Below are 13,771 nucleotides of genomic sequence, written 5' to 3'. Positions count from 1 at the left end.
CTACTGGATACTATTTTGGATAAAATGTTCAAATGCTTTTTTTTAGTGCCACTTCCCTGCCGGCGTTGCTAGTGCACAACATGGTTGTGAACAGCGTCCTCAATCAGTTGATACGCGAGAATATTTGCGGATGCTTTTATTGTTTACAGATACCCTTTTCGGTTGCTTGGTTACATGCATGGCTGGGAGCTAGCCGCTTGATGTTATGCCTGAACACTCGAAAACTCGAAACATGAAAGGTTGTCCAATACAAAGTATTTGCTAAACTCCGTAAGAACAGCGCTTTGAATCATAAGATGTCGAGACACTGCTGTATAATTAGGTTATTAAATAGATAATCAATGCATAGGTTTGGTACAATATTCATCCAAACCAAACAATTATGTTACTATCTACTATTTGTGCTGAATCCGTGGCGTGTAAGCTGCATTAGTGAGTTTTTGACTGTCGCGGGCTTTTTAAACAAGTGCAGCTTCCCTTGATTGCTGATTGATTGCCTTACCACTCTTTTGGTGCCGATGCTATCCTGGAAGTTGTCGAAGACAGTTCACTTATCGCAATGACGTGTACTTTTCCATGCATTAGAAACCCGTTTTCATAAATAATATTACTCAATTGTGGAAAAAAGTTGAAAGGACCGTATCTTTGCACCTTTGTAAAACACTACACAGCGCGTCGCTTGTTTTCTAAGTTTTCGCAAATTTCGGGTTCCGCGTCAGCTTGCTCCGGCGTGATCGTGTTCGTGCACACTTCCGATGCATTTTGCTCTTCCAACTTTACCTGTAGTATGTACCTTTCTTCACGAGGTTTAGACCCGAGTGAAGACCCCGCTAGCTTGCTGTACAGTTCCTTTTCGAGTTCATTTACTTCATTTTCAAGCCTATATTAAATATTAAATTCAATAAGTATGGTATCTTAAGAGGAAAACTTACGATTATTAGGCGTCTACATCCAAGCACGACGTACAGCGTGAAATTTCGACCTTGATTATTATGTGTACACATTTGAAGTATACTATGAATAAGAATATGTTTTTCTCAAATAACAGATATTTTTTCCGTTTATTTAAAGCCGTCTTCTCAATTGAGCACAGTCATTTGCGTTGACAGAAGTAGCTTAACGTTAATCTGCCGATACTTCTTATATGCTCCAACCGTGCTGGATCGAAATGACTAATTTAAAAAATATATTTAATTACACGTTTAATTATTAGAAAATCTACGTTTATAATTAAAAATATATTTTCGATGGCGTGAAATTTAACAACGATGCTATAACGTTTAAGCAAGAGAACTACGAAACGCTTAGATTCCAAGCCCTTAAATTGATCGTTACCGGTGGGTTAGCGCACTAACCAGTCACAATCAAGTGGCTAGCCGTGGTTTGGAAGCATTCTATTATATAAGTCAAAGAGTCTACAAGGTGCAATGGTTTTGGGAAAATTTCAGTTACACATTTATTTACAGACTTGCTCAGTCTTCTTCTTTTACGATTTTACTCTGTAAGTTTTTGTTCAAGCCGACGTCTCCTTTCAACAGACTTTTCGATATCTTGTACGAAGAGTATAGTTCTTTCATAGAGCACCTCTTACAAGTCGGACACCTCTCGTAGCCTTTGCGTTGCCTCGGTTTCTAAAAATACTTGAAATCTTCGCCGGTTGTAGCTCGAGGATTCTTCGACTAGATGACGAATATATGTGTCCTGAGGTGGGAATCAAAAGAAATGAAACTAGTGATAAGAATGGGAAAGGAACACTTGGCCACACTCTGAAGAACAAACAGGTAGGTATAGCCTGAAAATTGCATCCAGGACCTTCTCTTTGATTTAAAACAAATCCTCAACAAGAAAATAGTGGTGTCCGCTTACTTTTCTAGTTAACATCTTTAAAACTGCTCAAGTATCCCTTTCGATCGTTTTTCTCCAGACCTATTTTGGTTGGTTTTAGCTGTAGAATCACAACGGACTTCCATCATACCACTCAAAAGGAGTGTTTATATGAAAGAATATAAACTCCTCTAATATAGTGTGAGGTCAAAAAGCGGGCCAAGTTTGCACTCGTAATTCATGGCTCAATTTGGAGTCGATGGAATCGAAATGTAAATCTGTTTCACAAGAGTTCAACAGAGAAGGTCAGCTTACGACCTAGGCACTTGTTGGCTCGATCATATACAGCTTGAGCAACCTGTTTAAGATGTTATTTTTTAATTCTCTGAGTGAGATCGTTAGAGCTATTGAGGTGACAACTATCCAAAATGAAGATGGCCAAAGCTGTTGATTGTTATATGGAGCTCAGAGCTAGATTTATATAGATACCTCACAAATTGTCCAAAGTCACTCCATTCTATAGTTATATTTTTTACTTTTTCTACAAACCTATGCTTTTCGAACCGTAGACTTTTATCTTATTCAACTGTGAACCTAAATCAGTTTACTTCCCTTGCTTTGTACGACAGATGAAGCATACCATGGGATCCTGTAATTCAAATACTGAATTCCATTGCAGAAACTGTTTGGTTCTTCTTCTTCTTCTTCTTCTTCTTCGGCTTTTCTGGCCTCTGCTGCAATTCAAATGTGAAATGACGCATTTTAGCCACAATTAATAGAATTCTGTATATCTAAAACCAGCTGTGGGGTAAATCAGAAACAGAGTAAGAAAGGAAGTTTAGCGAACTTTGAATTTTAAATTACTTGAATATTCGATTAAAAATTCATTCGTGTTTTAACTAATCTAATTAATCTGTCTTCTTTTTTTATTTCTTCAAATTTTGTGAAGAAAATCTGTGAAAGCATGTTCTATTACTTTTTTTCTCTAATAAATAATTTCGCAGTACAAAAGTCACAGTTCAAGTAACCATGCTAAGATCATTTCGGCCAGATTCGGTCAATTGTCAAAACATTTCCAACAGATTTCTCATAATTCATTGTTGACAAGTGACTACTAGCAGCCGAAAAGCAAACTATCAGAAGGGAAATTTTTGACCAACACAGATAACCATTTAGATATAATAAGTATTAATTCTTAGTTGAGCATAAAAAAAAAGCTATAAAATGCATTCACAATAAAAGTTGTTGGTGACATTAATGGGTAATTATCATCTTCCGGAAATGAGAGAAGGGTGCATATTATTGTAAAGTTGAAAATTCCTTATTCGTTAAAATCAAAAAGCAGGCCAAGATAGGGACGGCAGAAAAAAAGAAGGACTACATATTACGCAAAAGTGATTTGCCAATTTCAAAAGTGGCTTTAAAGGGCATACGATTCTACGCACATTTTTCGAAATAATAAACCTTGAATTAATCGAAGGTTGCCTCCAGCATTGGTGCTTTTAAAGCAACTTATTGTTAAATAAGGCTATAAGTTTATTGTTGAGTTCTTTTCGTACTTTGAATTGGTTGAGTTGTATTTTGACACTAAAAAAAAAAAAAGCTAAATATGGCAGATATCAAAGGTACTGTTCCTGCAATTTAACACGCCTGTTTTCTTAAAGAGGACTATTATTTATAGCTAATTTTTTGTCTTTTGAAAAGCATATTTTTCATAAGTATTTGATCTTGATTAAATGTATGCACACGTATCCTAAACAGAAAACACGAATGTTTTCTAGACTAGAAGTCTAAATCATTTTGTATATGTACGTCTGTTTTTCTCAAAATCGTGCTGGATTACTAAGTTTACATTAGTTGACAAAACATTAAATCAGTATTAGTTTGAAAATCGCAGCAATTATGCTTCATCATAGCAAAGGTGCTGTTAATCTTTACTAAGGTGACCGAGTCTGTCCATATCTTGTATAGAGGTTGGCTAGCGTTCTCAGAATTCAGATTATCAGGGGCGTGTGTAAACACTGTGTTCGTACGTTATGACTCCACCGAGAATTTGACAAATCGACAAAGTCGTTAACGAGAATAGATAAGTTTAGTGAAAACACGACAGCTTTTTAAATGGGAGCTTTCCGGGCAGAACGTCCGAACAGAATCTCATCTGCTTCTCCCTGATATGATGCGGTAGTAGATTGTTTCTGGTAAGCTCGTTTGGAATTGGCACCACGATACATTGTAGGATTTACGAGTTCATAACCATTGCCCTCTGTAAATCGTACGATTTTCTGTAACAGCTCTTAGAGATGCCACTAACGGTCCACATTATTATCATCAGCAACTGGCTAATAGTGCCAAAGTTTGCTACCTAAGCACGGCATCTACATGGGTCTATTTCTGTTATTTTGATAACGCGCTCATGTGGCCTCTTGGTTGATTAGCGCTAAGCCGACTGGGCGGAACGTTTTAAAAATATATTCAGGAATGAAAGGATGTAGTAGCATCGTATTCTACAACCACTAGCTACGCATACATCATGTATTCTAAGTCTGACGCATGGCCGAGACAGCGTATAGGGGATTCGTGTTCAGCTATCGTTTACAATTATGTTCCTATTATAACGTGCAAGTAAATTTAACACCTCAATTTACATTCAATCTAGTTCTGTTATAGCCTATTACGAGTTGAACAGAGACGCTCATGGATATGTTCTAGAAGTAGACATACATACGTATTTTGTGCTACGAAATTCCTTTGAGCCGTCTTGAGCTTTATTCACTGCAACGTTTTCTCTAACTAGAGGAAACGAAGTCAGCTAGGGCGTTTGCTTAGCTACGCTTGATAGTTTCAATAGGTTTAATTTTTAAAGAGCTATAATTATTCGAAATATTTTATTGTAACAGCAAGGAATAGTTACGTGGTACAAAGAACAATATCAAAAATAGTAATCTTTGATTGGCTAATAGCCGACTCACCAGATAGTTCCGCTTGGTGTTCCATCAAGAGGATCTTGTCTCTGCGATAAAGCTGTTCCTGCTGCTGCTGCTTCGATTGGAAAACGTTGCTGAGTGCCGCTGAGTTCCTTTCAATGCGACCACGAAACTCAGCCACTTGCTTTCGAAGGTTTCCTAAAAAAGTCAGAACTTACTTGCGTGTGAAAATTGATGTGTTTCGATTTTTTTTTTTAAACCAGAGAACCAAAGCACAGCAACAGAATAAAATTTACTTTGTATGCCGAGCTTTTGCGTAGTACTCGCCGGACCACTGGCCTTAAAATGGGCACATCGTCATTCGAGTTCCCTCTACCTGCACTATTGTCCCTTTTGTACTCGGTATTATATAAACTACTATTTGATACACTATCAAGAACTTTATTTCGAACTGCAGTTCAATGCTACACGCATATTTACCCGTTTTGTAGCTTTTCATTACGAGCTTCAATTTTCTCGAGTTTACTCGTCATTCCAGCAGGCTTATCTTGCCAGTAACCGTGTCTCCTGCAGGGTGACCTGCAGGAACCCATTGGCGTCTCATCTTGGTCGTCGAACAAACCTTTTATTTCTCAATAAGTACAGCAATCTGTCCTGACCTTTCAAAGTTTAGAGTGACGGCAGGTTCCAGTAGATTTACATACGGCTAATGCAATGCCATACAGAGGTAGAGTGGGACTGCACAGAGAAAAGGCGCTGGCTGACTCTTAGTTGTCCATACGATATTCCTAACAGGATTAAACCGTGCTGCGTTCCTATCGGCCAACTGCACTAGAAGCCGGACACATTCAGGGCGCTGCTATTGAGCAGTTCATACACCATGCACCTAGTGAATAATTAGCATTACTTGCGTAACCTGCTCCTCTGATGTCCGAATATGTATACGTCGCCGACATGAATTACGTTACTGCTACTATACACTCTACCGCAGGCTATATGTTCTTTTTTCCGTTTGAGAAGGAAGCCTTATGTATGTAGCATTTGTGAGCCTTCTGGAGCGTTTGTGTTGTAGGCCTTACGAAAGGAAAAAAAAGAACGATGGTGTTAACTTTTTGTCCAGCTTTTGCCACGACCAAATCAATCGACCAAACATAAAAACGTCATCATCTATTAAATTAAAATAACATTTGGCAAGTGACAATATTAAATCGTACATTGCGTAGAACTCTAAATAGTTATTTGTCACTTGAAATATAGCTCGATAAAGTATTGTTTAATTCCAGGATCAATTTTGTTTATATATAACGGTAGATGACGAGCCACGAGCTGTCCAAAAAGGCCGGACTCAGTCCGCGTAGGCATTTTGTCTTAGAAAAAAATTTATAAAACTACGATATACGAAGTCTATCCATTGTACACGAAGCTATGCAAGAGGATGCGTTAATTAAGTTACATATACAAATGATAAACGTATTTATTTATTTTGAATAAATGTATTTCGTTCACTCTCTGTTATTTTTTGCGTATGCTTTTTCAATCTGCCCATCTTAGAAAAGGCTTATATTTTACTTTTCAAACTCAATGCGCTCAACAAACGTAAGAAAAGCTAAAAAACACGAAGGTTGGAGTCTTTGGAAACACGGTGAATAACGCAAAAGCATCGCAACATCGATCGTAAGTTTGCGTTTAACCAGCGAGCAAATGATACTTGAATGGTGTTTCCGTCTAAAGACAAAAGTTCCCACAGTCATTGTTACCCTAAGGTTAGCTCTTTTTTTTTTTTTATTCTTTAGTCTCAAGAGAACATGGATACAAAAGTAGTGCAGGAAGTCATGCATCAGTTTGAATGACGTGTGCACAAAGATACCAGTACAGGTACAAATAAATGGCGGCTGCGTGCGTGATAGAATAGGTAACGATCACCATGTAAATTCGCTCAAGAATAAGAAAGCAAATTTAAGCTATCAATCCAGCAACAACAACAACACCAATCTCTGAGTAATTCTGCTTTGGTAACGCAATATCCAAGAGTCCTAATAGATCAATTTCTTCTGGGTCCATCATCTGGGTTTCTATTATATGTCACTAATGCAGCCCGAACTGAATCGTCAGTGTTAAGTAAATGCTGTCATTAGAACTTCATTTCATGTACATTTTAGTTATCCTTTGAATACTGCGACGAGGAAGTGCAACCCCGGTTAAAAGATATGGTGTTCATATGATGGCCTTTTGCTTACTAGCACCCTTCCAAACATGTCATTTCGTAGACCATCTCACTTCATTATCCGCCTTTTGTTGCCTTACAAAGATCATCAAAGTGCTAAATATAGACGTTTTCCAGCCACTAAGTCCCGAATGGATAGAAAATGTTGTGTATTAATTGCGTTCTCGTACGGATTGTCCCTATCCTCCAGTTCAGGTACTATTTTCCTCAGGACAGAGCTGTCTTTTCTCCATTTTCCGGCAACAATATACTTTACCCATAGCGTTTTACCTTACATTAAATAGATGAATCTCAGCGATAATAGCCGATAATTCTACTAACACGTATCAACGGGCCCGACATTGCCAGTGTTTTTTGGTCCACTTTTAATACTTAAAGCCTAATGGTACGTTACACTTGACGTTTTGATGGAGAGAAAGGGAAACGATCCATATGCAACCATGAGGCTCGCCGTCTGCACTGGTGATCTCGGCTTTTGCAAGAGTAGTAGCATTCATCAGCGGATACGATTGTCCCCTTGCACCCACAGTGTCCGCTCTCCCCTATAGAGTCTGCCGTCTACAAACATCGTTATAAGAACGTCTTGTAAATCGTTGTCAGTGCTTGATCGAGAGTGGTTCAGAACCAGCCACGAATAAATTGACAACCATGGCTTGTAAGTGGATATCATTTCTTGCCGTTACGGGGCTTTCCATCGTCGGTAAGTTGACTTCTTTATGCGTATATAATAGTATCTCTTGATAAGCCTACCTTTGTCTCACATGCAATTTCAGCGATGTCATATAAAACACAAAGCAGCTTCACTTCAGAATAAGCGTATCGATTATTGGTAAAATACGCAACGTAGTTCCCACTCAGCGTCTTATTTATGCCTTTATTAACTGATTAACGAATTGTTTGTACCGATTCGTGTTTTCAAAATCAGTGTATAATATATATATCTATGTATAATTGCACGTACGAGACGTATACACAGGTCGTTTCTATCGAGTACAGGTAAATCGGCAGCTATCTTTAACAGTACCGAGTTAGAACTAAAACCACAGCACCCCATTTTTGAGTCACTCAAGACACGCTGGAATCCCTGAAAGCTGTGTCAGCATTTGTATCTTGTAATTATGAGATGCCGTGCTCTGCTTGGTGAAAGACTCGCTGAAAATGCGTTTAAGCAGTCAAGAGAATAATAATAATAGTAAACAAGTCGATTCACAGTTTGCTATGAGTTACAGAGTAAGCATGTAAACACATACTGCACGCACTATGTAAGCCTGACCTGTGACGTTGAATCTGTTGTTTTTAAGTCTGAGGCGTTTTAGTTTTGCCATTTGATAGACATTCACTAACGTACACAGAACGACATCTCTAAATAGCAAACCATTGTGCGTATTGGTCGAAAGAGTGGCACACGCAGACTCATCCAAAAAATTTTTTTACCTCTTTTTTAAAGTAGCTGCTGTGAGCTACACTAGCTAACAGGGGCTGTACATCTGACGTTTATGATTAAGTGCACCGTCGGCGTGCAGGGACGGCTGGTACCTCTCCGTGAATTCACCTTACCTTTTACTTGATCACTTTGCCTTGCGTTGGCAACTTAGGTACGAGCGTTTGAACAAAGATGGAAATCGTAGCAACGAATAATAATTGACTGGCCATAGTCCTTGATCTGTTTCCGATGATATGCGAACCATTCGAAACGCAAAACAGTGCTCAGCTTAATTTCGAAATCACATAATGTATAAGTGTGCAAAGCCAGCATTCCGTAGTCGTTTTATAACGGGCTAAAATAGCTAGAGAAAGCCTTTCTTTTTGATGGTGTACTATATATCTTTTCGTGTTGTGACGGAATCAATTCGAATTGACCGTAAGTCGGCATAAACCGTGAACAAAACCAAGAAAGCTTTGAGCAAACAATATCGTGTGTACACATACAATAGTAATAGATATAAATATAGTAATGCCTATAATATATTTTACCATATCAGTCGTGCGGTTCTATTAGTATATTACTATTATTAGGACCCAAAGCATCGCAGCTGCCTACGTGCACGAAGACATACGACTGTGTACGTATGTCCAGTAAATACCCTTGATTATGGCGATCTCCGTCTGGCATTTAAGCTGTAGCCATTGTTATATACGAGTGTTTTGAACGAGAATTATTATGGTCTTTTATCATGGTCACCAAGTTTGGCTCATAACGTATCTAAAGTTTTGATGACATATGTTAACATTAGATTTTACCATCAACACCTGACTTGTACCTGTGCACTTAAAAACGTGTATCTCCTCGTTTTCTGGTTTACAACTTTTTTTATTCACTGGTGCAGAAAATCTTTACTCAGACTGTGTCGCTAAAACGTTAGAGATAAATTTACCCATTTTAACACCGGAGTTTTATAGCCAAATTAAAATTTTTAGACTACCAAGTTGACTTTGCCGAACTATATCTTATATATTATACATATATATATATATATATATATATATATATATATATATATATGATACTGAGTATCTGTGGAGCTCAAATGGATGTGTTATTTTATAATACGCTATTGGATGCCTAATAGTGAGACGCATTAGAAACTGCGAAGGGGCGTATTTTCCTAGCAAATCCAGGTTTATCTCGAAACAAATAAGTCCTCATTTACTACGTGATATACTTAGCGGATTTGTATGATAAGCAAGCAATTTTGGTGATTATAGAGATATAGGTAGGTGATTTTCTACTACAACATACGAAAACCATCAAACTGCTCGTCCTAGCAAACTGAATTTTCTTAGGAGATCTGGTTATGAGCTCTATACAGACACCATTCTTTAGATCTAGCGAACATACCTAGATGCTACAATTGTAGCACTAATCGTCGGTGCTTTATTGAACTCACTCAGACAGGTCATGGATCTGATCATGCCTTTATTTCCTTACGAGAAAAAGGCGTTATTCTAGCCATTCGACAGCTAATGTAGTTAGATACCAGCAAGCAACAGATTAGGGACCAACTGAGGATAAAAGGCATGGCGGTATTTATCGCAATTTCCGTCATTAAAAACGTTTCATCTACTAATGCTTTAATAACGATCTGTTTTTCAACTGGCCAAACAGATAACCTAGTGTATTGGCCACAAGTGTAATAGAATATATCCAACATTTCATCTTCTAGGCGCAGTCCCGCTTGGCGATAGACCCGTGTTTCCGCCGCAGTACACGGCTGCTGGCTACATCCTTTTGCCGTATTGTGAGTTGAAGGAGCCTTTTGTTGCTTACTACGATGGCAACGTCGGGAAGTCCCGAATTGATTTTTACAATGGAGAGATGAAGACATTCATGAGCAAGCAAGGTCAGTTTAGGATTTTTATTCTTAGAGTCTTTGTACTGTCCGCATGAATCTTTTAGCTGAGAAATTGTAGAGAAAGATAGCTTTATTTTTCAACTCTTTAGAAAAATTGAAGACATGCTTAATTGGCAATCACTATCTATGTTGTTTGGGAATTTTACAAAATTTTTACATTGTTTTTTGTGGTTTTGTTTGCCTTGTTTCCACTTTGCTCCCTTATATCTTCTCCCTGCAAAAAAAAAATGACGAAATATCTAGAGATTAATCTATCTATTAATAGCACAGCTGTATATTCTAATTTGAGTACTCTCATCCCGATAACAACTAATTAATTCGACAATAATAATATAGTTGCACGCATACAAACTCGTCAAAGGTTATCTTATGGATATTGTTTGGTTTTGCTCATACCTAAAGTATCGGGTGGTGCATAACGTCTTCGTTAGTTCTTAGATAGTAGGCTTAAAACATGAACTGAAAAAAGCTTTACCACAAAATGACTGAATTATTTTGGTGCTTCTCTGCCAAAGGTTCGTACAAGGTAGTGTGGTCTCCGAATGAAAAGACTCACGTGCCCGAAGAAAACTGCTATTTGGCTGGCGCAGAGGATGCGCAGACCGTTTTACCAGACCTAAGTCAATTCAAATTCATCCGGACCGAACCTTGCGAGACCGGCTCAACGACGCTTGTAAAACCTTTCCTTCGTTCCTCGAAATGCTATCGCTACGAGAATAAAGTTCAAAGATTTGGCCGGACCTCTAAGTATACGTTCTGGGCCGCACAGTGAGTATCCTTGAAACTACGGCTTACCACAGTAAACAGCGCTTAATGCTGAGTGCTATAGCTGTTATAGCTGAATAACAAAGCAACAGATATTGGTGGGGTCTTGGTGTCTTCGTGCGTTTATGTACAGTTCTACCTGTTTTTGAACGGCCTTTTCAGAGATGAGAACGGTACTACTCCTATCCGGTATGAAATGCTTGGATACGATTCATTGCTCGGCTCGCATTTTGACAAGTACGAAATTGTCTACTCTGACTATAGGGCCGGACCTGTCGACCGGGATATGTTTAAAGTTAACGAAGTTATTAGTAAGTACCTCGAAAGTCATGCTTTTTGCCAATGAATAGCATATATTATGTACCAGTTAGAAGCTTCAAACAAACCTAAAGACTCCAATTTGTTTTTGGCAGTTATTATTAATATTTTGTACTCATATATCCCCCCGGTCGACTTTAAACAATAAATACTTCACCTTACATTTTAACTTGCGTTAGGTTTACTAACCAATTGCTGCATATTTATTTAGAAAAAGATTGCATCGATTTTCCCTCACCACCGGGTCTCTCTTCGGCTCATCTTTTTAATCCTATGAGGCAGTTCATCAATGGCCACGATGCCCACGTCGACGAGCACTTCAGTCACTTCAAGAGCACTCACGGCAAAGAGTATGCTCACCAAACCGAAGAGACTATTCGCAAAGACAACTTCCGTCATAACCAACGCTTTGTTGATTCTATGAACCGTCGTAATCTCAGTTACGCACTAAAGCTTAATAATCGCGCCGACTGGAGCAGGGAAGAGTTAAAACTGATTCGAGGTCGTTTGCAACAAACCAACGCCAAATCTTACGGCAAGGTTTTCCCCATGAAGCTTTTCGCGCAGCGTCCCCTTCCTGATTATGTCGATTGGCGCCTAGAGGGAGCTGTTTCGCCCGTCAAAGATCAGGCCATATGCGGTTCATGCTGGAGCTTTGCCACCGTGGGCCACATAGAGGGCATCTATTTCCTCAAGTACGGAGAGTTGATTCGCTTCTCTGAGCAGCAACTCATTGACTGTTCATGGTCGTCTGGAAATGATGCGTGCGATGGAGGTCTCGACTTTATCTCCTATGACTACATCAAGAAATACGGTCTTTCATCAGACGAGCAGTACGGGCCTTACCGTGGCATTGTACGTATTCAAGAATAGGAACGTTCGTTTTCTTTTTTAAAGTTTTTCAATATTAGGCCAGTATTATGTTTTTTTATCTGTTTTTCGTACATGAAACTTCGTACGTTTCATGCATTTCAATTTATGTTCACACTGATAATACTTATTTATTGTGTATTATCTGGGCGAACTATTACATTTTGCCCTTGCAAGTATAATTTTTGAGGATTATTTGCGACCATCATTCAGCTGCGTTTACAGTCCATATCTAACTTTATTTACAAACAAGATCGTAAAACGCTTGTATTATCTATTTACATTGCGGCCAGGATGGTAAATGCAAGGACATCGAGTTTAAAACCAAACCCATCGCGACCTTAAAGGGCTACACGAATGTGACCAACGAAAATGAGCTACGCAAAGCACTTGCTTTTGTTGGTCCCATCTCAGTATCTATAGACGCTTCGAGGCCTTCCTTCTCTTTCTATTCGCACGGAGTGTACAAGGATCCTGACTGCAGTAAGTAAAACCACAACCATATTATACCGTAGTATTTTGCACAATCATAATAATAATAAATATTATTCTTTATTAAACTGTACGTGCATTCTATTTAGGCTCGACGGAACTAGATCACGCCGTTTTGGCCGTTGGTTATGGCACCCTCCACGGCGAGCCTTACTGGCTAATCAAGAACTCCTGGTCTACCCATTGGGGTAACGATGGCTATGTCCTGATCTCGCAGGAGGACAACATGTGCGGCGTTACTTCTCAGGCGACGTACGTAGAACTATAGGAGTCGCTTGTTAGTACATGATTCTCAGAATTTTATCCAACACACTACACTAAAGACTTGAAACTGTGTCTCGTAATATAGATGTGCATATATTTCAGTACTGTGTAATTGAAAAAACTGATATCTCTGTCCATGTGAAAAAGTACCGTATACTCGACAGGATTCATAATAATAATAATAATAATAATCGCAATAAAATGATAATAGTTTACTGCGACAAATTCCCCTGTCTATAGTTACTGCCTATCGGCTATACATTTTACGAGCTTGTTTCGGGTTGTTTTGAAGTGTTCTTCGCTTCGTTGTACTTTGCTTTGGTACTCCTGCCAGGTAGTTGTGGCTAGCAGTTTTTAATTAAAAGTATACTAATGTGATCGTTAAACAGAATTAGCGTGCAATTATTTCATAGCTTACATACTCTGCTGTACGAGAGCAAGGGAACCTCAAGATTCACCTTCATTTGTCTCTCGTAACACTTATACGGGGCAAGCTTTTTCTACTATCTTAACGTAATGGCGTACCAGTAGGTATTGCTCATAGGTTCCTTAGAACTTAAATGGCCAAAGGAACGATTACTATTTAACGAACTGTAAGACTCCTCATCAAAATTTCTATAGGAAGCATTTCTTTCACCTTCTCATTCGGAGACATAAAAGCTCGCTATCAAAAAACGGCTGGCAGAGCTATAACGACACGTCAAAGATCAAGATTACCTCTTTCCAATACTTCCAGC

The 13,771-nt window shown here is 38.7% G+C and overlaps 2 protein-coding genes across 6 annotated transcripts; one reads left to right on the top strand and one right to left on the bottom strand.

Annotated features, from left to right (window-relative positions):
* Positions 1–1,423: 1,423 nt before the first annotated feature.
* LOC147755365 (uncharacterized) lies at positions 1,424–9,423 on the bottom strand. Of its 5 annotated transcripts, none has more exons than XM_086989186.1 (5): positions 8,232–9,423; positions 5,229–5,822; positions 4,794–4,946; positions 2,439–2,558; positions 1,424–1,703 (listed from the first exon to the last, which is right to left on the bottom strand). In XM_086989186.1, the coding sequence occupies exons 2-5, from the start codon at positions 5,245–5,247 to the stop codon at positions 1,588–1,590; spliced, it is 408 nt and encodes a 135-aa protein (XP_086845312.1). In that variant the 5' UTR covers positions 5,248–5,822; positions 8,232–9,423; the 3' UTR covers positions 1,424–1,587. The 5 variants fall into 5 exon arrangements, with proteins under 5 accessions (XP_086845312.1, XP_086845310.1, XP_086845311.1 ...); XM_086989184.1 differs by having other exon boundaries at positions 8,246–9,423; XM_086989185.1 differs by having other exon boundaries at positions 8,407–9,423.
* CtsK1 (C1 family peptidase 26-29-p) lies at positions 7,491–13,425 on the top strand. The gene is made up of 7 exons (XM_022808259.2): positions 7,491–7,672; positions 10,137–10,313; positions 10,841–11,093; positions 11,253–11,401; positions 11,620–12,263; positions 12,572–12,761; positions 12,860–13,425. The coding sequence occupies exons 1-7, from the start codon at positions 7,621–7,623 to the stop codon at positions 13,036–13,038; spliced, it is 1,644 nt and encodes a 547-aa protein (XP_022663994.1). The 5' UTR covers positions 7,491–7,620; the 3' UTR covers positions 13,039–13,425.
* Positions 13,426–13,771: the final 346 nt, after the last annotated feature.

The sequence above is a fragment of the Varroa destructor genome, unplaced genomic scaffold, assembly GCF_002443255.2.
Source record: "Varroa destructor unplaced genomic scaffold, Vdes_3.0 BEIS01000005.1, whole genome shotgun sequence".
Taxonomy (NCBI): Eukaryota; Metazoa; Arthropoda; class Arachnida; order Mesostigmata; family Varroidae; genus Varroa; species Varroa destructor.
The sequence above is the reverse complement of the archived record's forward strand: the minus strand, read 5'-3'. Positions and strand labels throughout refer to the sequence as shown.